The sequence below is a fragment of the Chelonia mydas genome, chromosome 1 (assembly GCF_015237465.2).
Source record: "Chelonia mydas isolate rCheMyd1 chromosome 1, rCheMyd1.pri.v2, whole genome shotgun sequence".
NCBI lineage: Eukaryota > Metazoa > Chordata > Testudines > Cheloniidae > Chelonia > Chelonia mydas.
This window is the reverse complement of record NC_057849.1, coordinates 283,107,671-283,134,710: the sequence shown is the minus strand read 5'-3', so window position 1 is coordinate 283,134,710 and position 27,040 is coordinate 283,107,671. Positions and strand designations below refer to the sequence as shown.

General features: G+C 39.0%; 2 protein-coding genes across 4 annotated transcripts in view; both read left to right on the top strand.

The window, feature by feature from the left end:
* LOC102932414 (RAB3A interacting protein) overlaps positions 1–23,116 on the top strand; it is a 49,649-nt gene extending 26,533 nt beyond the window's left edge. For all 3 annotated transcript variants that reach the window (XM_037886629.2, XM_037886636.2, XM_043547910.1), the window contains 7 exons: positions 1,055–1,132; positions 1,537–1,740; positions 5,229–5,357; positions 11,830–11,942; positions 16,684–16,783; positions 16,886–16,955; positions 22,767–23,116. In XM_037886629.2, the coding sequence (XP_037742557.1) occupies positions 1,055–1,132; positions 1,537–1,740; positions 5,229–5,357; positions 11,830–11,942; positions 16,684–16,783; positions 16,886–16,955; positions 22,767–22,849 (777 nt within the window). In that variant the 3' untranslated portion in view covers positions 22,850–23,116. The remainder of the gene's footprint in view (positions 1–1,054; positions 1,133–1,536; positions 1,741–5,228; positions 5,358–11,829; positions 11,943–16,683; positions 16,784–16,885; positions 16,956–22,766) is intronic.
* Positions 23,117–23,202: 86 nt separating this feature from the next.
* MYRFL (myelin regulatory factor like) overlaps positions 23,203–27,040 on the top strand; it is a 74,578-nt gene continuing 70,740 nt past the window's right edge. The window contains exons 1-2 of the mRNA XM_037886615.2: positions 23,203–24,589; positions 26,728–27,022. Of these exons, the coding sequence (XP_037742543.1) occupies positions 26,977–27,022 (46 nt within the window). The 5' untranslated portion in view covers positions 23,203–24,589; positions 26,728–26,976. The remainder of the gene's footprint in view (positions 24,590–26,727; positions 27,023–27,040) is intronic.

Here is a 27,040-nt window from a genome sequence, read left to right as displayed (position 1 = left end):
GTATAAATGTGTGTGGTGTTATTCCTGCATGTATCTGTTGTGATTTAAGGTAATTTTATAAACCCATAATCTAGAGCTGTCATGTAAGCCAAGGGGAGCGAAGTCATTCCTGCTTTAATGATCTATTATTTTTTCTTTTATTTATATAGCATCCAAAAATATGCTAGGCGCTCTACAGATATAAGCTAGGTCCGTGTCCCAAATAATTTATAGTCTAAATCCTTTGTGTCGACTTTCCTTGGCACCAGCCAGTCACAGCATTTACCCATGTGCAATAAGTTGTTGAATCAAGGCTTAAATAGACATGACATACACAGACAAAACGATGTTTTTTTTTAAAAAAAAAAAAATCTCAAGCCCTTAGCTCTCTTCTATTTCCCTTTATTAGCTGAATCTTGCTTCCTTACCTGGATTGTTTTTAACACGTTACTATTTACATTTTTTAAATGTAATTTATTAATCTCTAGCCTGATACATTTGTTTGGTTTTTACGTTGCCCATTTTCCTGTTGAATTTATTTTTACTGTTAAGTATTAGACTTCATATATTCATTCAACGAGCCGCCTTCATGCACAAATTAAGATTATTGAGGTTGGCTCTGCTGGCAACAGGAGAGCAGAAACAGGCTCCTTTGAGTATGAATGTGTGCCTATGTTGCTTCTCTTGCTGCTGGTCCTCTTTCTCAAGAGAGGAGTGGGGTCTTCAGTTGGAAGCCACCAGAGCTTGATTGGAGTTTGGAGGTCGTGCCAGGCATCTTTGTAGGTTGGCTGCAAAGGATTTCAGTTGCCCAGTGTCTGTGATCAGGGCCAATGATATACAGGGCCTGCTGATCCCCTTTGTTTTGCCATCGCAAAAGTAATAGGTTTGTAGATATTTTGAGTTAATAACTGTTTTATTTAAATTCCAAGAGACATCACAAATCTTACTCTTTTTATATGTAATCTTCATGAAGAAATGGGTTATGTCATTTATTTTTAAAAGTTTTTTTTCCCTGGATTTTGTAGGGTGGCTATTTTATGGGAAACGTATACTACAAAAACATTTTGTTTTATAGGAAGCACACAAAATGGTGAGAGAAGCTAATGTCAAACAAGCTACTGCAGAAAAACAATTAAAAGAAGCACAGGGAAAGGTGAGTTTTTTTCAAACTTATTTTCTGTGCATTTTATTAGTGTTTAAATCCAGAATTGTTCGTGGGTAAAAAATTTAAAAAGGATCCTCACTTGTGTAAATCTATGCTAATAATTACTGAATTGTTCTGTGCCATCTACATATACGGTCTGTAAACGCTTTTGGGTTTGGCATTGGATTTTTCCAGCACAATGTTGAAAGTTGGCAGTGGACACAGCAAAACAGCAGTGCTACTGCATATTGTGCTCTAAAGGTGTACATGTTGCTGTTCTTTATGCAAATCAAGACATTTACATTCACTATCCATATTTGAAAAGTATCTAACAGAAATGCCAGTTGGCATTATATCATGCCATAATGTGTGCCTAGGTTGCAAGTACTTAATTGTATTTTCTCATTTTCAAGATTGATGTCCTTCAGGCTGAAGTAGCAGCTTTGAAAACACTAGTACTGTCCACTTCACCAACATCACCAACTAAGGAGCTTCAGTCTAGTGGAAAAGCTCCATTTAAAAAAGGACATGCAAGAAACAAAAGTACAAGTAGTGCTATGTGTGGCAGTCATCAAGACCTCACCACAGTGCAGCCAATTGTGAAAGACTGCAAAGAGGTAACAGTTCAAAGATTGTGTTCTTTTTGGCTAGTGGGATGGTCATTAATGTTTCCTGAATTAAAAAAGCAATTTTATTTTCATTCCCTATAAAATTGTATATGGTTATGCATGTGTCTGTAAAATCTTTGTGTACCACTGATTGCTTTCAGAGATTTTTTCTGTTAACTTCTGTTTCATCTTGGAGTTCCATATCAATAACTGATGAATTTCTGAATCTTCCTGTTTACCTTTTAAATGCTTTCGTCGGGGGAGAAGATTCTAAATATTTGAAATATTATAAGATAGTTACCTCTAACATTTTCTGCAAGAGTTTTTTATACTGTCAGCTTTTTTGTTATACATTTGGAAAATGTATGAGACTTGGTTAATTTCAGGCCTTTCTGCACTATTGGGCATAGAACTGGGAAGAATCAGACTAACACATGGTAAAGTCAAACTATAACTCTGAAATCTAGTTAATCTAAAATAAAAAAAAAAGTTGTTTCCTACACTTGCTTCTTAGTCTACTTGCCAATTTTAATTGTTTTGCAACTAAATTAAAAATGTTTTTCTTTCTCTTGTTGCTGTTCAAGGGAAACAAACACAAAGGAAACTGACTGTATAGAGGAAATCAGGAAACTAATTATATACAAAATGATGTTATTGCACCAGTATTTTTTTAAAGGGCTGTAATATAATTCTCTAATCTTTCATATATTAGTAATCTTAGGTGCTGTTTGTAAAGATGGAAAAATATTCAGACAGAAGTGTAATTTAAAATGATTGTATCCCTTTTAAAATTTTGTTCCATTATAATTCACTACTGATCTGATGAGGGAAAGAGTGGGTATAGAAGAGAGATACACATTCAGTACCTAGAAAGGAAATGAATAAGGCACTCAAAGTACGAAGCAGAAAGCCAAATAAAAAGAGCTTTTCAAGTCAGCTTGGTTTCTTTTAAATATTGGATGAAGAGGGAAACTCAGCAAAATACTAAAAATAAATGCAATGTAAATAATGACTGTTAGATTTCTAAAATGTTCAGTAAACACATACAAAAATTATGCTTTTTTTAAAAAAAGTTTTTGCCCCCTGTGGGTGACTCTTTAAGGTATTGATAAACCATTCATTTTCATGCCTCAGAATTTTTCTTTTGATTGAGGCTACGGGGAATGTTCCTTTACGGAACAGAATACATTTATTGGGTTTCATTTGCACAATGAGGTTGGTGGCTTAGCAACAAAGGCATTTACAATCTGGTTTAACTGAGACAGCTGACTTTGATTATATCTAGGTGAAAGTCAAGTGGATCTAATAGAAAATAAATTGGCCTGCCTAAATTCTGTGTTTTTTAAAACTAATGACAGGAAAATGGTAAAATGCTAAAGATCAAGGAAAACTCTGAAAATGGATAGACTAGAATAGTATACAGGAGGTTAATATACATAAACTAATCTTTTGAGTTTAGTCAATTAGGATTGTTCTAGTGTGAATTATTTTCCCTCTGCAGTGCCTCATTTACATAGAATATTTTAAAATGATTTTTAAACGGTAATTTAAACCTTATATTCTTTCTAACAAGCATACTATAAAATAAGCATAATTAAGTTCTCAGTTGGGTGTGTCTGCTTGTTGAACGTTACTTTCCTCTAGAACACCCACCCCATTCATAGTTTCTGAACTCTTGCTCACTCCATCTCACTAAAACAACAGCTTCTTCTCTTTCACAGTCCCTAATCATGAGGTGGCCCAGAAAATCCATCAATGGGCTTCTCTTCTTTTTCTCTATTTCGAACTTTTCCTGTTTTCAGTTCTCCAAGTTTGTCAGTGAGTTTCTGTTTTCTTCTCTCAGTCCATAACTGTCCTCTGCCATCCTCTAGATGGCCACATTTTCCCCATCTCTTATTTATTTAAATGGCATTCACCCTTCCTTACCTCACAATCCTCGACCCTCTTCAACTTTCATGCTGTTGACCTACATATCCAACTCTTTCCTTCCTGCTTGCCTCACACATACCTCCTCATTTGACCTTTGACTGTGGATTAATTTACAGACAAAACCAAGACCATTCCCTAAATCTTCATTTATATTATGACAGTAGTGTGCAAGGGCCCTATGGAGCTAGGCACTACACTAACTATAGGAAGACATGGTTCTGGCCCCAAAGAGTTTACACTCACTTGTGTCATCATATTAGATTGTAACAAATAGTAGGAAGGAAAGGGGATGAGGGTAATGGTAGTAAGGTCACAAAGTTAATTTGGCTAGTTAGTGACATCTTCATAACTTCAAATCTAAAAGTTTTTTTTATTTTCAAATATAAGTAAGTAGATGGACATCATCGGTCCTCATTGGAACTCTGTGTAGCTATTTTAATTTCATTTTTCTGTAGGTAGGTGTGGATCTTGAAGGGATTGTGAGGAGATGGTAGTAGCCTTATGAATCAGTTCAGGGAGGGTATTCTGTGTGTTAAGGAAGACAGGTTTGTAGGGCAAAAGGACAAGTTGGTGATCCATCCTCAACATCCCATTTATTTGTTTCGCTTCTGCTTCTGTCTCCTTTAGTGCTGCTGCCTGTGCATAAAATACCATTCCAATCCCACTTCATCAAGACACTGTCTTTCTCATTCAGAGCTCTCATAAGCTCCATCAGTTCCATCAAGAAGTGAATTAATAATAAAAACTATGCCAACTCCCACCCTTTCCCCAAAACCCCACCAATTATTTCCCCTTCATGCTTTCCCAATGCACCTTCTCCCCCGCCCCCCGAACATGATCTCATGTGGTTTGGCTTCATGTTCCAATAAATGCTATGTGGTAGCTGTGAAATTATAGCATGAGATAGGCTTAGCAAAGTGGGAGAATGAAGTTTTTGGACTTCGAGGGACCTCAAATGAAGAATAACAGCGGGTTTAAAATGATGGGCTCAATTCTACTCTTACATTAAATTCTGTAGACATACAAAGGTATTTGTTTATTTACTTTGCTTTTAAATATAATATTAACAGATCACTTAGGTTTGGTCACCTTACCAAACTTTTCAAATTCAGAAAATAAGCAGTGGACAGACTGAAAGGATGTAACAGATGCACCCATGTAAAAGAATTAGTGACTTCTTCCAGTTAAACAGTTTCTCTTGTGTTGTCAAGGGTATCCTGACTTCAAGACTTCAGTGACCTGCCAGTTTCCTCTCTTGTCTCATTTTTTAATATTTCAGTGCCCTAATACTGCAATAAGTTCAAGATACATGAAACAACACAACTTAAATTGCTTATTTTTGTATACTTAGGCAAAGCAGAGATTTTTAAAAAAAAAGTATGGTTAATGTGCAGCTGCTGGAGCTATAGAATAATGTGGAATAGTGGTATTGGTTCTAATGCTTGTTGATTGAAATGCAGGTATTATTAACTGTTCAGTTTTAGCACAACTGCTGTAATCCATAACATTTGTCACTAGAATATAACTTTTTTTTGTTTAAAAAGTATCTTTCTGGGTTTGTTTGTTAGGCTGACTTATCTCTGTATAATGAATTCAGATCCTGGAAGGATGAGCCGACGATGGACAGAACATGCCCTTTCTTAGATAAAATCTATCAGGAAGATATCTTCCCATGTTTAACCTTCTCAAAAAGTGAGGTAATGTATTTATTCTGTCTAAATGTTGATGCTGTCTTTATATAATGTACATAGGTACTCATGGAACAGTTGTTTCCACATGTTTTACTCAGTACCTGAAGGCTGTAAATTATTTCTTCACATAGTTACATAATATTTAGCTATTTGCCTCATTATAAAAAAAATTGCACTAGTCAAAGTGAAGGGCTGAAGCCTAACTTAGAGTGGTAAGATGTTGTACAGCAGTGGTCATGAGCCCGTAGATTGCAATCTACTGGTCGATCCTGGAGCCTCTGACCGTCCATCACAATCTCCAGCTGCTAAAAGTTCAACTCCCTCCTCAGGCCCTATGCCACCAGCACTCCCAGCTATCTTGGAGACACCACTGACTTCCTGAGGAAACTACAGTCCATCGGTGATCTTCCTGAAAACACCATCCTGGCCACTATGGATGTAGAAGTCCTCTACACCAATGTTCCACACAAAGATGGACTACAAGCCATCAGGAACAGTAACCCCGATAATGTCACGGCAAACCTGGTGGCTGAACTTTGTGACTTTGTCCTCACCCGTAACTATTTCACATTTAGGGACAATGTATACTTTCAGATCAGCGGCACTGCTATGGGTACTCGTGTGGCCCCACAGTATGCCAACATTTTTATGGCTGACTTAGAACAACGCTTCCTCAGCTTTCATCCCCTAATACCCCTACTCTATTTGCGCTACATTGATGACATCATCTTCATCTGGACCCATGGAAAAGAAGCCCTTGAAGAATTCCACCATGATTTCAACAATTTCCATCCCACCATCAACCTCAGCCTGGACCAGTCTACAGAAGAGATCCACTTCCTAGACACTACAGTGCTAATAAGCGATGGTCACATAAACACCACCCAATACCGGAAACCTACTGACCTACACGCCTCCAGTTTTCATCCAGACCACACCACACGATCCATTGTCTACAGCCAAGCTCTACGATACAACCGCATTTGCTCCAACCCCTCAGACAGAGACAAACACCTACAAGATCTCTATCAAGCGTTCTTATAACTACAATACCCACCTGCTGAAGTGAAGAAACAGATTGACTGACAGAGCCAGAAGAGTACCCAGAAGTTACCTACTGCAGGACAGGCCCAACAAAGAAAATAACAGAACGCCACTAGCCATCACCTTCAGCCCCCAACTGAAACCTCTCCAATGCATCATCAAGGATCTACAACCTATCCTGAAGGACGCCCCACCACTCTCAGAGATCTTGGGAGACAGGCCAGTCCTTGCTTACAGACAGCCCCCCAACCTGAATCAAATACTCACCAGCAACCACACGCCACACAACAGAACTACTAACCCAGGAACCTATCCTTGCAACAAAGTCCATTGCCAACTGTGTCCACATATCTATTCAGGGGACACCATCATAGGGCCTAATCACATCAGCCACACTATCAGAGGCTCGTTCACCTGCACATCTATCAATGTGATATATGCCATCATGTGCCAGCAATGCCCCTCTGCCATGTACATTGGCCAGACTGGACAGTCTCTACGTAAAAGAATAAATGGACACAAATCAGACATCAAGAATTATAATATTCAAAAACCAGTCGAAGAACACTTCAATCTCCCTGGTCACTCGATTACAGTCCTAAAAGTCGGAATATTACAACAAAAGAACTTCAAAAACAGACTCCAAGGAGAGACTGCTGAATTGGAATTAATTTGCAAACTGGATACAACTAACTTAGGCTTGAATAAAGACTGGGAGTGGATGGGTCATTACACAAAGTAAAACTATTTCCCCATGTTTATTCCCTTCCCCCCGCTGTTCCTCAGACGTTCTTGTCAACTGCTGGAAATGGCCCACCTTGATTATCACTAGAAAAGGTTTTCTTCCCTCCCACCCACCGTCCTGCTGGTATTAGCTCATCTTAAGTGATCACTCTCCTTACAGTGTGTATGATAACACCATTGTTTCATGTTCTCTGTGTATATAAATCTCCCCACTGTATTTTCCACTGAATGCATCCGATGAAGGGAGCTGTAGCTCACGAAAGCTTATGCTCAAATAAATTTGTTAGTCTCTAAGGTGCCACAAGTACTCCTTTTCTTTTTAAAAGTTCAATGGCGCAGCGGGGCTAAGGCAGGCTCGCTGCGGCCCCTGATGGGGGTGGGGTAGGGGTTCTCCATGCACTGCTCCTGTGTGCAGGCATCACCCCTGCAGCTCCCATTAGCCGGGAATGGGGAACAGCGGCTAATTGGGACTGCGGGGGCCATGCCTGCAGAGAGGGACAGTGTGTGGAGCCATGACCCCGCCCCAGGCACCACAGGGACATGCTGGCTGCTTCTCGGAGTGGCGTGGAGCAGGCAGGGAGCCCTAGCGCTGCTGTGCTGCCACCTAAGGTAAGTGCCACCCGGCAGGAGCCCGCACCTCTGCCCCAGCCCTGAGCCCCCTTCCAGAGCTAGCACCCCAGGCCAGAGCCCCCTCCTGCACCCAAACTCCCTCCCAGAGCTCACACCCCTCACCCCCTCCTGCACCCCTGCCCCAGGTTCAGCTCGGAGCCCCCTCCAACACTCTGAACCCCTTGGCCCCAGCCCAGTGAAAGTAAGTGAGGGTGGGGGAGAGCAAGCAACGGAGGGAGGGGGATGGAGTGAGCAGGGTGGGGCCTCGGGGAAGGGGCGGGGTAGATCCTGGGTTGCACTTAAATTCAAAAAGTGATCTTGTGCGTAAAAAGGTTGGAGACCACAGTTGTTCAGATTCCCCCTTCCCTACCTCTGTCACTGTATCCAATACTAACTTGGAGTTCTCTTGCTATTCCAGACATGACTCTTTCAAACAGAGACTCTCATTCTTCTCCTATCCCTCCTTCAAACTCTAGTGCCCTCAGGAATTGGGGATTGTGTACTTCTCATCTTACTAGGGACCTTTTAGGAGGGACATAGTAAATGGACAATCTTTCTTACTTACGCCTTTATGTAAATGGCCATACAGGCCACAACACCCTTTACTCAGCAGACACCTGTCTTCTCTCCCAATCTATCAGTGCAGCAGAGAAAGTCAGGCTTTGGAGCAGGCAGCCAGGGCTATGGTGCGTTCTGCTTTCTTTGAGGAGGGAAGCCTTAGACAGAAGGGCTAAGCTCAGAGAAAGGTGAAAGAGTTGGGAACATAATTGATTTTGGATTAAAACAGTTGTGTGAATTTCACCTTCTTTGATTTTTTTTTCTGCATTTTGAATTTTCATTTGTTGCTGTAAATATTTTCCTAGCCTGTCGCTTTGACCATGTCATCCCTCCACTGGCACCCTCTTCTCTATCATATCAACCCTAAGCTACTTGTCAGCACTTTCAAGGCCCTTCATAGCCTATCCCCACCCTATCTATTATCATTCACTGCCAAGCTGTTGATACTTACCTCTGATTGGCCCATGATGCCAGCCTCCATAGCTCACTTGTTAAATTTTCAAACGAGCACTTTTGTGCTTTTTCCCATCCTGCCCCGTATGCTTGGGATGTACTCCCCGTAAACGTGTGTAACGCCATTTTACTGTTCTTGTTCAATCGTTCCTTAAAACGCTCCACTGTGGTGATGCCTATACTTGAAAACAGCTAGGCTAGGCTGCTGTGGTCATGCCACAGCCTACCATGCTGACCAATATTGTCTCGTTTCCTTGTACTCTCCTGTTGGTTGGTCTGTATTCGTCTGTCTTATACCTAGTTTGTAAGCTCTTTGGCAAGAGACTGTCTTTTTTGTGCTGTTTGTACTGCACCTCACACAGTGGGGGCCTGGTCTGTGACTGGGGCTCTAGGCACTACGATAATTTAAATAAGTAGAAAAGTTACCTTTTTCATCATGCAAACCATTTTTATTTTTCATCCACCAGATATCAGTTCTACACAGATTAACTTGCTCCTCCCTTCTGTCAAACTGGCCTTTGCTGGTCATGGCCAGATATATTTTCTCAGTGCCTTTTCTCCGGTTTCTACCTATTGTAACGTATTCCATCTAGAAGCCCTTTATACGGTTTAATTAAAAATATTGTTAGTCAATTAACTGGACAGAGGAGACTGTACAAGGATAAAATATGCAATTCCTCCTGCCCCTAGCCTGGCCTATCAATTGTACAGAAAGATGGAGATGCAAATAGTTCCAAATGACTGTGGTGAGATCCAGAGTTAATAAATAAAAAAAAAGTAAGAATTCTCATGTTTCAAGTAGGGAGACGTATTACTGTTTTGGAAATTTTGCGTGTTTTACAGTAAAGACATGAAAGAGGACGTTCATTTTGATTGCTAACCTCCTCCTCCCCCGACCGTAAAGAAAGAAACACAACCTTTTACAGTAAATTGTAAATGAGATCAAGGCCTCAGGTGGGACAAAAGGGATGGAAAGCTGTTGTAGCCAGTAAGCAGCCAGTTGTGTATTTGCTGTCATGGGGAAATCTAAGGCTGGTTCTACACAACTCCTGGACCCCATTCCCAGATTTGCCGGTGATGCTGTGGGGTCAGAAAGAGGTGTGGTTGGAGCATGCTACACTCCTAGGATCACTATCAGCAAGAGAGCTCATTACATATCTGCACTGTTTAGAGCAGCCCTAAGAGTGTCCTAAGCTGTGCTGGAGAAAGCACAGAACTGGCCCAGGTCATTCCTTCTTTGTGAGTTTGCCCCTGTCACCTCCACACAGCACTTACTGGGTACAGCTGAAGATTCAGCCCTAAGAGTAAAAGAAATTTATTCTTGGATCTTCCTAAAATACAAGAGGCAAGATTGAATCTTTTAAGCCTGCAGAGATTCATTTGTTTGAAGAAGGTGAACACTGACAGCCTTTCCTGGCACAGTGCTAAATTTTCCTCCTGCATACAACAGTCTCATGTCTTCACTTGACTGGTGTATCACTCTATCATGATTCATCCAGTCTTCTTTCAAATGGCCATTGGCACACAATCTGGGTAGCTATTTGCATATTGGTTCATTTGCAATCCATGTAGAACAGTACATTAACTTCTTTCAGTACAATGTTTTATCTGTATGCTCCTGTAGTTCATATTTGTGTCTCTAATTTATATAACTAGGCCATCTTACTGTTTTCCCTCTGTAGCCCTCTCACCCTGTTAATTGCTACTGTAGACTTATATGTTGCCTGAAAAAGCCAGGATGTAGCTACTACCACTTCTGTGCATAAATTACAGATAATTACATGGAGTGACCATCTTTTATTTTCCTTTAAGTATAACCAGACGAACTGAATGTGTAAACTGAATGGGAACTAGATTAAGTTGTGATGTCTGCTTATGTGATTAGTTGATGTGTTATATAAATTCTTGCCTGTATAAATATGCTGTGAATGTGAACTATTTTATTTTATTTCTTGGGGGAGGGGCAAACAAGGAATATTCTATTTAAACTTATTTAATACTGTATCTGTGAGTTGATTTGTAAAATATCCAAAGCAGAATAACATTATATAGGCGGTAGCAAAGATCATTGGTACAGAGTTGTTTTAATAATACAGTTAGGAGTTTAGTGGAAACCACTGAGGAATAACCCTTTTATGGACTATATTAGCGAAACAGAACTGTTGAGTCTATTTAAACAATCATATGGGCTGATATTGAGTCACATCCTGCTTAGTTAGCATTTTCCTCCAGGGCAGATTGGAAGAGGCCCTGAGGTTTTTCGCCTTCCTCTGTAGCATGGGGCACGGGTCACTTGCTGGAGGATTCTCTGCTCCTTGAAGTCTTTAAACCACGATTTGAGGACTTCAATAGCTCAGACATAGGTGAGAGGTTTTTCACAGGAGTGGGTGGGTGAGATTCTGTGGCCTGCGTTGTGCGGGAGGTCGGACTAGATGATCATAATGGTCCCTTCTGACCTTAGTATCTATGAATCTATATTTAAAAGCACTTTAAAACAATGAATCAGGAAATGAATTAGGGAAAGGGGTATTTTAATTTCTGCTTTATGTTGTTTCCACAGGAAAATATTATAACCAACCTACTTTGGCAACATTGATAATGATCTATTGTTTTTTAGGTATTCTATAAATTAACCAATTTTATTCCTTCCTGAAAATCTTTTAAATAATAATTGGCTTTAAAAAATGTTAAAAATGAATGTCCAGATACTTGGACTGAAACACTCCTTGCTTAAAAGCATGTTTGATTCAGCTTAAGAAGAATAATTTCACTATGAGTCAATGCTTAACAAGAAAACAAACTAGACTTTTTGTTTTTGTTGTTCTAAATGCAGTTACCTCATAGCTTGGAGTTCAGGGTTATTTGGAGAGGAGCCTGGAAGTTAGGACCTTTTGGTTTTATTTACACTGACATACAGGGCAACTTCTTAACCTATCTGGGGTGTTGAATTTGCATGTTTAGACTTTGCTTTGATTAAATTATATTTATATAGCTGTAAACCTTGTATTACTTCAGTGCAATGGATAATGTCAAACTACTTCTAATTACTTTCTTTGCTATCCTTTTGTAGTTGGCTTCAGCTGTTTTAGAGGCTGTTGAAAACAACACCCTGAGCATTGAACCAGTTGGCCTGCAACCTATTCGATTTGTGAAAGCTTCTGCAGTTGAATGTGGGGGACCAAAGTATGTTACACCAAATATTCTGTCATATGAGAGGCACAGTATTTTTCATCTGGCATTTGAATGGTTCTTGTGTTTGATTGAACTGTTGTAACTGTTGCATGACCCTAATAAAATGGATATATCTTAACCTTTTGTTTATGGCCTCTGCATCAAGAATATTAGAATGCTATGCTGAACTGTTAGGGGAAAATAAATGAGGACAGGGACCATCTTTTTGTTCTGTTTGTACAACGCCTAACATAATGGTGTCCGGGTCCATGATTAAGTTTCCTAGGTACTGTGGTGGTGGTGGTGGTAATCATCATCATCACCACCACCCCCACACATGTAAAACACAGGCAGAATAACACTGCAGAAAAAGCCTATGAGGAATCTAATCTTTTGGTACTTCACTTAAGACAGACACATAAGGAAGAGTAATATTTAATTCATTAAAACGATCCAGTCCTTGACTTAAAGGTTCAATTTTCTCTGCTGCTCTTTTGTGTTCTGAAGCACCATCTACACTTAAACAAAGTAAACCCTCACAAGGTTTCTTTCCTGAAGAGTGTTTGATCTAACATCAGATAGGTAAGTTACATGCAATAAGTTAAATTGCAAGAGGCTGTGAATGTGGACACCATCTGAGGAGACACTATCCATTGAAAGGCTTCGTGAAAGAAGTAGGTATGAAGAAATAGAGAGTGAGTGTTTGATATCTGGAGGTGTTTCAAGCATAGCAAGCTGCATGAAAAAATTCTGGAACCAAGACAAAGGAAGCAGTTGAAGGCACTCAAGAGGAAGGCAAGGAGCAAGGCCTCAACAACAAGCATAGATAGGAGGGTGGAGTTGAGATGAGGATGAGTTTGAAGCTGATGCAGGAAGAGAGAAAAGGATGGGGTGTGAGTAACAGGAAATGAAGATTGTGTTAGCAGCTGCATTCTGGATGGAACTGCAGCAGTATGAAGTAAGCTATGATGATGGGAATCTGGAGAAGAGAAGGCTGTAGCAATTGGACCGAGAGGTGACTAAGGCATTGGAACAGGGCTTCTGCAATATATGTGCAGAAGAAAGCAAGGAGTTTAGAGGTCATCTATAAAGAGAGAGTCAGGACTGTTTAAGCAAATGTTGAGCCTCCTGGCAGGAAAACCCAAGTCGTCTACTCTCTTCTGTCAAAACAATTTGTCAAATAAACATGTTCCCACAAAACATTTCAATTTTGACAAATCTGCATTTTCTGATGGAAAACTGTTCCAGCTCTACTTGTATATTTAAAAAATTACAAAAATCATTATGGTGTCTCGTATCATATTTAATGTAGGATATTTGCATTTTGTTTTGCTATTCTCTTTTTTAGAAAAAGTGGGGAAAAGGAAAATATTTTGACCACACTTTGAAGGAAGATTCAGAATTTTTTTTGTAAAGCTGTTTAATGAGAAGTAACACACTCACTATTTTTGAACCATGCAGAACCCCAAAATCATTAAAGGGTTTGCATATTCTTAAACGTCAACTTAGTCCCTTAGCCATAACTGTGTCATTACTACCAGTACTCACAAGACAAGCGCAAAAAATCGTTGGGTTCCACCACACCAGGTTAGTTGCTGGTATGATATTTACTTCAGTGCTATATGGTATATAATACATGCTGCTTAGTTCTGAGTACCTTGTGGGAATAACTATCTGAATCCTGTGGGGGTAATCAAGCTCTATCCCCCTCTTTATTGCAGCCATGGTTGGGGCACATCACAGGTTCTACTCAACATCCTCTGTATGAGAAGAACCTCCCCCCCATTATTGTCTTAACTCCCTCCCACTCCTTCCCTGTTCTGGGAATATTACTCATTCTGTTCTGCACTTTCTATTTCTTCATACCTACTTCTTTCATGAAGCCTTTCAACGGATAGTGTCCCCTCAGATGGTGTCCACATTCACAGCCTCTTGCAATTTAACTTATTGCATGTAACTTACCTATCTAATGTTAGATCAAACACTCTTCAGGAAATAGACATTGTGAGGGTTTATTTTAAGTATAGATAGTGCTTTAGAACACAAAAGAGCAGCAGAGAAAATTGAATCCTTAAGTCAAGGACTGGATCATTTTAATGAATTAAATATTACTCTTCCTTATGTGTCTGTCTTAAGTGAAGTACCAAAAGATTATTAAATTCCTCATAGGCTTTTTCTGCAGTGTTATTCTGCCTGTGTTTTACATGTGTGGTGGTGGTGGTGGTGATGATGATGATGATGATTACCACCACCACAGTACCTAGGAAACTCAATCATGGACCCGGACACCATTATGTTAGGCGTTGTACAAACAGAACAAAAAGATGGTCCCTGTCTTAATATTTCCTCTAATAAAGTTCAGTTCCCATGCCGCAGGGAGTCATAGAATAAAATGTTTCATATTGACTTCTATGTTTTATTATACATATTTAATATTTTGGAACCAAAACATATTTTGAATTTCCCATGGGATATAAACTCCATTTTATGATCAGTTATGTGTTTAATAACAATTTTGTCATGGAGAACTTCTTAGCAGATTGATTTAAATAGCTAACCCAGGCTAGTTATTTACTTGTAGGCAATACGCTAGACTGAGGGTTTTGTCATTGTAAGACCAAAAAAATTGGTTATAGGTTGTTGGTTTTTTTTTAAAGTAGATCATTAATATTCAAATGGTATTGGGGTGCCGCCTTCCAAGCCAGGCACCTGGCCAACAGCCACCGCTCTCCGGCCGCCCAGCTCTGAAGGCAATACCGCGACCCCCGCCCCTGCAACTCTTTTGGGTTAGGACCCCCAATTTGAGAAACACTAGTCTCCCTCATGAAATCTGTGTAGCATAGGGTAAAAGCGCGCACAAGACCAGATTGCACAGTCTGATGCGTTTTTCATGACTGCTAATTTGGTAGGGCCCTGTTTATTAGTTTTAAATTAATTGTAGTGAACTGCTCTTCTCTGTCATGTGACTTGATGTGTTTTGTCACCATCACAGACTATCTCCTATTTTCGTCAATGGGATACATGTCACAGTGGTTTATCTTTGTTCTAAAGCATTGGTTTGAGCTTCTAAATTATTTTTAGCATATTAAAAGGACTTAAGAATATAAGAATGGCCATACTGGGTCAGACCAAAGGTCCATCCAGCCCAGTATCCTGTCTACCGACAGTGGCCAATGCCAGGTGCCCCAGAGGGAGTGAACCTAACAGGTAATGATCTAGTGATCTCTCTCCTGCCAGCCATCTCTACCCTCTGACAAACAGAGGCTAGGGACACCATTCCTTACCTATTCTGGCTAATAGCCATTAATGGACTTAACCTCCATGAAATTATCCAGTTCTCTTTTAAACCCTGTTATAGTCCTAGCCTTCGCAACCTCTTCAGGCAAGGAGTTCCACAGGTTGACTGTGCGCTAAGTGAAGAAGAACTTCATATAAGACTTGTATAACCATAAGAACATAGCAGGAGACATTTTCTAGCTTTTAAAGTCTTTCCTCCTCTCCCCAAAAGCTTTGCCAAAATTGAGATCAGCTAGTCTGATAAACACTGAATGTATACTTTTTAGATAAACACAACAGAATATTTTAGCTATTGTGCTTTTAGTTGCTTTTGTTTCATTTTTGAAAAGAGTGTGGTTCTTGTACCTCCTGATTTTGGATAATGTAGAATGGAAGGGAGAAGAGCAAAAAACTTCAAGTCCACTACTCACCTTGCCATAGGAACCTAATTTACCTGTGAGATGTGCTGTTACTATGCTGGTGGTTGCTACAGAAAAATCTAAAACTTTTTTCTAGTTATATATATATGAAGCTTTTATTGTAGCAACAGTTTTTTCCATCAGATAAAGCTGAAGATGAATTATTCCAAATTGTAAATACCCCCTTTTCTGTTGCTAAGGAATGTAGGTGAAAATCCATATAAACTTAGTGCTTTCCCTTAATTGTTTAGCTGGATCACCATTGGCTAACATGACCCTTCCTCTGGGACTCAATGCATTATATGTGCCAGCATGCTTATTATATTCAGATGACCACAAACAGTGGTTGGGGTGGGATGGGAAATGGACCTGGTCATTTAACCGTAGTTTTCTGTAAGGCAGCCCAAAACATTGCTGTCAGGCTTTCACTTCAGTCCCTCTATTCAGGATTTTTATAGTACCTTGAATACAAAATGCAATATAAACGTCAGCATAAAAGCAAAATTGATCTTATAAAATACATCTTACACAAATGTTTCAGGGTTGAGCAGTGTAACAACATAAAATATCAGTGCTTTAGGACAAATAAATATAATGTCAAGCGCAGTTCTTTAACTGATTTTCAAATAATTGACATTAACTCAAAATATAATAGCATATTCCACAGATGAGGAGCTCTGCTGGACAAATCCCTAGCTCATTGTTTCAAGTTATATTCAACCAACTTGAAATGTAATGAATGAGGGAATATATGACTAAGAATGATCAAGTTTTCTCAGCTTCTGCCTTAAGGGTCTTAAAGAAGATGTTAAAATTAGTAAAATTTAATGGGGCGAGAATGTTAAAAACAGAATAGTCATTGTAAACCATAATAGCTGACAACCTAGAATAGTAATTGCAAATTACAAGTCAAGAGGCTAGAAGGGGAACTCAAGCAACTATTGCTACGTATCTTTCTTTAAAACAACTAAAACAGCATCTTACATCCTAAAACTTGCAGGCGGTTGAGTTTCCAAAATTCCATTTAAAGCAAAATAAGCAAATTTTATGTTTTACAGGAAATGTGCTCTCAGTGGACAAAGTAAATCATGCAAGCATAGAATCAAGTTAGGGGACTCAAGCAGCTATTACTATATTTCTCCTTTTTGCCGATACAGGGTAAGTATCTACCTTTATCTTGAATTCATTTGAGCTTACATTGTGTTTCCATACAGATATGTAATACATGAGAACTTTTTTTTTTCCTTCCCATTCATTTAGATCACTTCTGTGTGTAACTTCTTTACATACATTCGGTATATCCAACAAGGACTTGTGAAGCAGCAGGATGGTAAGTGGAGAACTGTAGTTTGGTACAGATGTAAATATCCAGATAAATGGTGTATCTGTGTCTAAAACATACCAAATACCCACTTATGCACGGCAATAGTGACATGATATGACAGACAAGTCCTGTGCTGGTACCCATATACTAGTCATTACATTAGGTGTTCTCATACAGTATTTACATGAACAGTGGTTGTTCGAGCTTAATGTGTAAAAATATGCAAGAGCCAAATGCAGATGGAAAATATGCTTTTAGCCGCTGCTATCAGGACATCATGAAGCAGTCTGCTTAGACACCCAGTTTACAGTGTGAATGACAAGCAATAGGTGAATTCTCCAGTAAAGGGAACAGATAATATTGCTGCCATTTCCTCAGGCTGTTTCCCCGACCTGCTAGCTTCATTCTTCTCTGGACTAAGCTTTGGACAGCTGGCTCTCTATCCAAGCTCCTATCTAGGTTAGTAATTAGGAAAGCAGCTCAGTTGAACTGTTCAGTTCCAGTAAAATGGATACATAGAGCTGGCTATGAAGACACTGCAGCCCACAATTTAGATTTATACAATTTTAGAGAGATACTTTGCAAACTTACTGCTTTTTGGAGTAGGCTTTGAGCTTCATTTTTTAAGTGCACTAGCCTTGCAAAGTTTCATGGTTTGTTTGTTTGTTTTTTTTTTAAAGTCAGGAGGGACAGTTATGATTATTTAATCTGATTTGCATAGCATAGGTGTCACAAAATATCATCCAGCAATGCTTACTTCCACTCCAATAATCTGACTGAATTAAAACAGTGGTCCCCAAACTGTGGTGCGCACCCCCCTAAGGGGACACAGAGGAACATTTAGAGGTGTGTGGTGGGGCCTGGGCCAGCCTCCATAGGGAGTGGGGAGGGAGCTCCACGCAGCCCTGCTCTGCTCCCAGCCCCACTCCAGCCCCAGCTGCAGGTCTGGCCACGGGAACTGGCTCCCAGCCCCGACTGTGGGCCTGTTCTCAGCTGTTGCAGCTGGCTCCGACGGTGGCCCCACTCCCAGCCTAGGCCCCAGCTGCAGTGCTGGCCACGCTCCCAGCCCTGGTGCCCAACCATGGCTCCTGGGAGTGCACAGACCAAGAGGGGAAGGGCTCAGACAAAAAAGTTTGGGGACCACTGCCTTAGAAAGACATATAGACTTGATTTAAACACGTCTGGTGATGGAGAATGTACTATATCCCTTACTAAGTTCCAGTGATTGATTATCCTCACTTAAAAATTTGCTCTCACTGTTAAGTTTTGCTAATATGTTTGAGGCAAATGACTTTATTTTTTATAAAAGAGTAAAATAATATTGTCACGGTTCAGGACTGTCTGCACCTTTGCCACTCCTCCCCCTTCCCCCCCTTCTCTGAGTGCATCCCTTCAGGAGACAGGCCTCTTGCCTTTCCCTCTTTCAGGGTGGAATCCTGCAATTCTCCTACCTTCAGACTTGTTCCAGGGGCACAATATCAGCTGTGATTCCTCAGCAGCCTGACTGGGTTTGAGCCCTAGTGATCTTCCTTTTGCGAGCTATGACTAGTGTGAAAATACACAAAACAGCCTGTTCAAAACAAAGTACCTTTTAATCTTAACAGCAGGAATGAGGCATAACAAGAAAAAGGGTTTTCAAGACAAGTCTACATGCATCTGTCTTATCTAAAGGCTAGGTAGGTCTAGCTTATTCAGATACCCCCACCACTGCTCTGCACCCCTACAGTCTGTCTCCCTCTCTCCTGAACTTCAGGGGCTCAAGGTTTGTAACCACTCTCAAGTTCTGTTTCTCTTTCTCACTTGGAGTCTCCCAGAGGTTTCAAGTTGAAACCTTCCCCACCAGCCAGACTGCTGATCCTAGCATGGCGGAGGTAAAACGTCCGAGGAATTGACACCTGCATTGTCTTTTTAAGTATCAGTAAATAGAAGGTTATCAGAAATGTTTGTCTGCTTTCCTGTCTAGATACAAACTAACCCATACCTAAATTAATCCTTACTAATTATATAGCAAACACAATAACAATCAAATTCATAGAATGTATAATCACAAAATATTACATCCTTCACAATCCATTAATTTTCTTTATTATCAGAGTAAACTTTGCCTTGTGCTGCAGCTGCTAAATTTTCATAGCTAATAATATAGATGCTTTTCAAGAAAGTCCACATAATTGCTTGTTTCCATTATCTCTAGAACTTCAGTAATGTTGATTGCCACTTCAGTATATTGGCAACAATGTGTGTTGGATGTGTCAGTTGTCACTTCATGTTTACAATGTCACCTGAAAGTGCGAACAGGTGTTCTCATGGCACTGTTGTATCCAGCATCGCAAGATATTTACGTGCCAGATTCGCTAAAGATTCATGTTCCTTCATTCTTCAACCACCATTCCTGGGGACGTGTCCATGCTGATGACAGGTTCTGCTCAATAACAATCCAAAGCCGTGCGGACCAACACATGCTTATTTTCATTATCTGAGTCAGATGCCACCAGCGGAAAGTGGATTTTCTTTTTTGGTGGTTCAGGTTCTATAGTTTCCGTATCGGAGTATTGCTCTTTTAAGACTTCTGAAAGCATGCTCCACACCTCATCCCTCTCAGAGTTTGGAAGGCACTTTATTTTCTTAAACCTTGGGTTGAGTGCTGTAGCTATCTTTAGAAATCTCACATTGGTATCTTCTTTGCGTTTTGTGAAATCTGCAGTGAAAGTGTTCTTAAAATGAACAATATGTGCTGGGTCATCATCCGAGACTGCTGTAACATGAAATATATGGCAGAATGTGGGTAAAACAGAGTAGGGGACATACAATTCTCTCCCAAACAGTTCAGTCAAAAATTTAATTAATGCATTATTTTTTTAACGAGCATCATCAGCATGGAATCATGTCCTCTGGAATGGTGGCCAAAGCATGAAGGCGCATGTGAATGTTTAGCGTGTCTGCTACGTAAATACCTTGCAATGCCGGCTACAAAACTGCCATGCAAATGCTTGTTCTCACTTACTGGTGACATTGTAAATAAGAAGAGGGCAGCATTATCTCCTGTAAATGTAAAGAGACTTGTTTGTCTTAGCGATTGGCTGAACAAGAAGTAGGACTGAGTGGACTTGTAGGCTCTGAAGTTTTACATTTTGTTTTGTTTTTGAGTGCAGTTATGTAACAAAAAAAATTCTACATTTGTAAGTTGCACTTTCATGACAAAGTGCACTATAGTACTTATGAGGTGAATTGAAAAAGACTATTTCGTTTATCATTTTTATAGTGCAATTATTTGTAATAAAAATACTTTGATTTCAGTTACAACACAGAATATAATCTATATGAAAATATAGAAAAACATTCAAAATACGTAATAAATTTCAATAGGTATTCTGTTTAACAGCGCGATTAAAACTGCGATTTTTTTAAAAATTGCAATACATTTTGAGTTAATCACATGAGTTAGCGGCGATTAATCAACAGCCCTAGTAAATTTACATGAAGACAGCCTACTTCTGAAGCTATGGCTACACTAGAGATCTTACAGTGACGTTGCTGTAAGCTCTCTAGTGTAGTCACTCTAAGCCAACTGGCGGGGCTCATCTGTCGATTTAATTAATCCACCCTCAGTGAGCGGCAGTACTTGTGGTGCTTTCTACACCGGTACTTAGGGCAGTGTAACTTACGTCACTGAGAGGTGTGAATAAGTCACCCCCAAGTGACGTAAGTTACACCGACATAAGTAGTAGTGTAGACATAGCCTAAGTATTGAACAGGTTTGGTGCAAATATATGTAATGCATATGGCACAGGTTTCTGCTAATAATGATTTAAGGAAATTGCAGGAAGTATGCTTGGAAAATGACTGGCCTTAATTTTAAAGCAATTGAATTTAAGAGGAGGATATTGTTCTGACCAAAAAAACTTATATTTATCCCAGTTTGTGATATAATGCTTGCCACAATACTGTGAAGATTAAAAGACTGAAAACTATTTGAAGGGGAGAGATTATAATAGATAACATTGGAAACATTTTCCTATTTACCAGAATTGTTAATATTTAACAACTATGCTCTGAACTCAGTATTTTGGCTTGATGTTCCAACTACATCACACTTTTAGGAAAATTTATTTTTTTATATAAATTGGACCTGTTGCTTTATGCAAATATTTTCTCAGATAATTTATACTATGAGTTAGGGGAATATAGGCTTTTTTATGGTGGTCATCCACATACTGTATTGTATGCTTCTTTGCTACTTGTATGCTTCTGGTGCTATCTTTTTATTTTAGATAGAACTCTATCTTAGAGTTCAAGAATTTCTGAAAGATGACGGGGAAAACATTTTACTTAGTTTTTAGTCTTAATTTGAGCAATACCTTTACATTTACTTAGAGCCAGGACTATGATCCTAAGGAAGATGATGAAAGTGTGGTGTGTCTCTTGTTGTCTTATGTGTTTAACCATGTAATTCATTATGATTATGATTTGTATTACTGTAGCATGTAGGAGCCCTAGTCATTTACTGTACCATCTTATGTTAGGGGCTATACAAACACACTCTCATTTGATAACATTTTTCATATGTAAAATCATAAATTTTTGATGTTCCTAGATTACTGTTTACATCCAGTAGAACCAGTTGAAAAAGTTAGTTTAATTTTCATTCCCAGGTTTTGAAAAGGAACACTTTTTCGTAATCCAAAAACTTTGGTTTTCCTTCTTCCCTTCTGTTTCTACGCCTTTCTTTTTTTTCCATTTTGCCACTAAAAAAGATCCCCTCTTTCAGAAGAAATAGGCAAGATGAAAATTGATTAAACTGAAAAAAGCAGGTCAGTGTTTGTTCCATAGTTTGTTTTTTAAAAAAGGGGGGCGGCACCCCCTTGCCCCCCAATTTTTATGGAAATTTATGATTTTAAAAGCCATTTTTAGTGTGAAGATATTTTTTATATGGAAAACTTCAACTCTAACATCCAGTAAAGTGAGAGATAAGGTGGGTAGGATGATATCTTTTATTGGACCAACTTCTGTTGGTGGAAGATGGAGACAAGCTTTTGAGCTACACAGAGCTCTTGTTCAGCTCTGTGTAGCTGGAAAGATTGTGTGTCTCTCTTCACGCATGTGTCTCTCATATCCTGGGACCAACACAGCTACAACAACATTGCAAACAATATCCAGTAAAGTGACTAACAAATACATGTATGACTGCCAAACTTCCATGTTTTTATGGTCTGGTTAGGTATAGCGATGTCAGCAAGGTTGCTATGAGACTTTGCTTTAAAACTGTTCATAAGCATCCTGCAGAAGGAAAACCGTTTCTGGCAACAGGCACGCCAGCAATCAAGGATGCAGAGGAGTTAATAGTTTAAGCCCTTTATGTGGGGATTCAAGGTTTCCTTAGTGTATTAGTACTGCACATAGTGGCAAGGCCTCTGGACTAAATATTTTAAATTCTTGCATTTTTTACATCTCACAATTCCAAAGGTCACTTAAAAGAGCTCTAAAAATGCCTTCTTTTAAGGCTGCCAGTGTGTCGCAGATCTGCAGTTATAAAGTGAATAGAAAGCCCGCTCCTGACTGGGATGACCTCCGTCTGTTGAAGGGATGTTTTTTAAAAAAAATAAATGAAAAACATTGCATATTCCTTTGTGCAAAATAAAAGGATGGGATTTTGAAATAGGTGAAATTAGCTTTGAAATCATGCCACTTTGTAAAATGTTTCTAAAGATGAAACTACTGTTTGAATAAGGTAGCCTACATATTTCAGTTAAAAACCCTGAAGAAATGAGGATGGAGATTTAGTTTCAGTAAGTTTTCTACACTTTCTGTTTTGTACAGCGGATCAGATGTTTTGGGAAGTTATGCAGCTGAGAAAAGAGATGTCATTGGCAAAACTTGGATATTACAAGGAAGAGCTCTAATTCTTTACAGTCTGGCGCATGCGTGAACTTCGATATGGATAAACTCTAAAATGGCTGAAATTTTTTGTCACTTGATATTTATTTCCAACAAGTCGGTCCAAGATCTTTTCTCCTTTTTGCAAATTGCACTAAGTACTGTGATTGTTTTAAACTCTCCTATGCTGTGTATGCTTAGATATACTTCAGTTGAACAAAATGTGGCAAGTACTCATTATTGTAATTTACAATTGAAAACAAAACCTCTGATTAAATAAATGTTAGATTGAAGATGTGTTTTTATTGTCCTGTATAGTATATGATGCAGAATGGCATGTGAACCACCACCCCACATCCCCACCACCACCATAATCACTCTAAACTCTGTAATCTGTAGGGTACTGACCCTTAGAAAAGAGTTGGTTTGAGGTACATCTCAGAATTTTATGAACAGGTGGGAGTAAATGTGTCTCTTAAACACTTAAAACGTTCCCGTCACTGCTGTATCTGGGCAATTGATCATCAGTATAGAAGGAAATATCTAGGAGGATTTGGGGTTCTCTGAAATATTTTTTTAAATGTTGCCCTCTCTCTATGTTTCTCATTTATAAATTTGTAGAGTTTAAGGCCAGAAAGGACCATTAGATCATCTGGTCTGATCTGTGTATAACAGGCCCCTAGATTTAACTCAGTTACCCCTTTTATTGAGCCAAGTAACTTGTTGATTAAATCCTAACTTGGATTTTTGCTAAAGCAAATCTTCCAGAAAGGCATCAGTCTTGATATGAAGACATGAGAGATTATGCTTTCTCTCCTACACTGAAGAGACCTTTACTACCTAGTATTTATTCTTTGAGAAGGTACTTAGACACTGTAATCAAGTCACCTCTCAATCTACTTTTTGATAAATTTAACAGATTGACCTCTTTAAGTCTCCCACAGAAGGCATTTATTCCAGTCCTCAAATCATTTTGGTGGTTCTCTTCTGCACCCTTCTCAATTTTTCACCTCCTTTTAAAAATATGGACACTAGAACTGTATGCAGTATTCTATGATCTGTCTCCCCAATGCTATATACAAAGGTAAAATCAACTCTCTACTTCCCATTTTATACATCCAAGGTTCACATTACCCCTTTTTGCCACAGCATTTCACTGGGATCTCATACATGTTGAGTTACTTGTTCTTAAGGCTAGTTAAGATGGAAAAACAATTGTACTATGTAGTATTCTAATGGGGGATATGTTCAGGTAGCTCACCTCTAAACTTGGGTGTACCACACAATTCTGCTCAAAGACAATGCTATGGTTATCAGTGTTAGAACACTGCTTCGATTTCTAATCTGTATCCTACTCATAGCCACCTTCTGGTTATGCATCCTTTTTTCCCACCCTGTCCTTCATTCTCTCTGCATGTATCTGGTTTCTTTTTCCTTACATCTTTTTTTCCCTATATTAAGAATCAGTAATTCTTTACACATCAGTTTCCGTCAACTGCCATTGCACATGTAAATCATTTCTGTCCTCCTTCTTAGATGGAAAATTAAGATTAGCAAATTTCTTTCTGTTAATCTCCTCACATGTAGAACTGCTTGCAAAGGGAAACTGAAGAAAGATGATCATGGCTCCTTAAGGAAAATGCTTCTTTGCTCAAGTGCCACTTTGCCTGCTTTTGTTACAAAGTGGCACTTTGCCTGCTCCACCGGCAGACAACTGATCAGGATTTGTGGAACATAGCCAGCACTGTATGGCAGACTTACTACACGTAAGCACTTTGGGAAAAACAGTAGCTTGTTTTTGATCCTGACAGCAGCTCTTCATTTACAAATATCCTAAGATTATTGGTGGGTAAATTGATTATCAAATTAAAATGTAGAGACAAAAAACTTTTGCTCTAATTATAATAAGAGCACTTAAGTAGTAAACAGATGTTTCATTTATTATGAAAGATTTGAAACACATAGTTCCCAAGTGATTTCTTTTAACCACTAAATATATACTTGCAAAAGATATCTCATTTTTACACAAAAGTAAATCAAATGAGCTGCAAGATTTAATGGAATAAATGTGTTTAACACAGTATTTCAGGAAAGGGTGTGTGTGTGTGTGTGTGTGTGTGTGTGTGTGTATGGGTGGGGAGGGGGCACGGCGGGTGTTTGATAGTCATTCCAATAGTGAAATACAATTTTTTCCCCAATCACTCTCCATTGCCAGCAACATATTCATTGAAACCATTGGTGAAAGGATTTTGTATATCCTACCACTGGTTCAATGGTTTCTACTGTAGCAAGCTGGATGAATTTTAATAATGTCAAAGGTTATTAATATTCTGTTAAGCAATAATAGCCTAAAGGTCTGTTTAATTCAGTTGCTATTTTCAGTAGAAAACATGACCCCATATGTTCATGGTTATCTTTCTGTGCTATACACAGAAATGCTTGCTAAAGATCTTAAATTATCGTTATTTCTTATTTTGAGTATTTGAAAGATTAAAGATTTCAGAGTGTTAGCCATGTTAGTCTGTATCATCAAAAACAATGAGGAGTCCTTGTGGCACCTTAGAGACTAACACATTTATTTGGGCATAAGCTTTTGTGGGCTAGAACCCACTTCATCAGATGCATGGAGTAGAAAATACAGGAGCAGGTATAAATACATGAAAAGATGTGAGTTGCCCGACTCAGACTTAGACTGACTTCTCACTTGTTGTTTTTGAAAGATTAAACTTTTCTGTTGTTGAAATCAAACCATTTTCAGAATTACTTTATTCTGTAACCGAATGATACCTAAAAATCTACAATTTACAAACTGATTACAAACAATGCTCATCCCAGCAGAAAAGCTGTTTTGGTATCTGGTACTGTGTAGGCACAAAGGTATTTTTTATATATATATCTGAAAGTTTATCATGCACGCTTTTTTTTTTTTTGGTAGCCAAGGACTACAAAGGTACCCATTCAGTTTTGGCTTCCATGAGGCAGTAACCCTGGCTATTAGTCTGGTCTCAATAAATTACCACCCTTTAACACTGATCTGCTAGTCTCTTGTTGTCTTTCTTTCCCCCGCCCCTTAAATCCTATTTCCGCTCTATGCAGCTGTTCTATTGTAGTGTAAACTTTATGGTTAAGAGACCAGCCTCTTAGGAGAAACTGTGCAGCTCTGTGACTGGATGTAAAGGGACATAACAGCAATTATACAATTGCTGCCTCTGCAGTGACCTTAACGTCTCTGTATCTGGTCTTCATGCAGGTTTCTTGAGTTTGTATTCAGACCTTGATATTCCAATCCAAATGCTTCTTGGAGTTACCCACCATACTAGATATGGTCGATTTCCAATTTAGTCTTTGGGGTGAAAGGGAACAAACTACTTGGAGTGCATATGGTATTGTTCTATATACATCAAATAAATGAGGAAAGGTGGACTGGTGGTAGTGCCCTGTATTCAGGAGATCTTAGATCAGTTTCCAGCTCTGATGCAGACTTCGTGTGACTTGGGCATGTTGCTTAATTTCTGTGCTCTAGTTTCATGACAGTAAAATGGAGATACTACTTCCCATAGGTATATTGTGAGGTTAAATTCATATTTATGAAATACTCAAATATAATGCAGGGAACCATAATAAAAACCCAGATAATGCAGAATTATGGTGTACAGTGGTGTTTTTCTGTTACGTTTGATCATATCAATTTTTATCTATAGTACTTACTCATTTACACATAAATACACTAGTGCGGAAGGACAAATACAAGATAAGTAATTTTTATTGCCTTCTTGCTTGCACATGTGTAGCTAAGAGCATTACTGGGGGCAAAGGTCCTTGAAACAAGGAAGAAATTAGACTAATTTTACATAGTTTTCAATATGAAGTAAGGAAAATATGCTTTCTAAACTTTTCCTCCTAGAGTCTTGTCAGGTTCTTCTCTGCATGCGGTAGAAGCTTTGAGTCCATTGCTTGGAATTAGTTTTGAAAGAATCAACTTCTCTGGGGCAAAGACAATCAATCCACTTAGGACATGTTCTTTAGCAGCAGAATGACATGATTATGAACATGTTCAAAAATACATCAGCTGGAAAAGAGAGGATAGTGCAACTGTTTCATAGTCTGATGTCCCTAAACTTGTGAAGAAAAAAAAAGCTTCTACCTTCTTGTCATGGATGTTGTGGGAGAAAATGAAGCCCTGCAGCAGTTCTTTGAAGGTAAGAGTACAGTTTCTA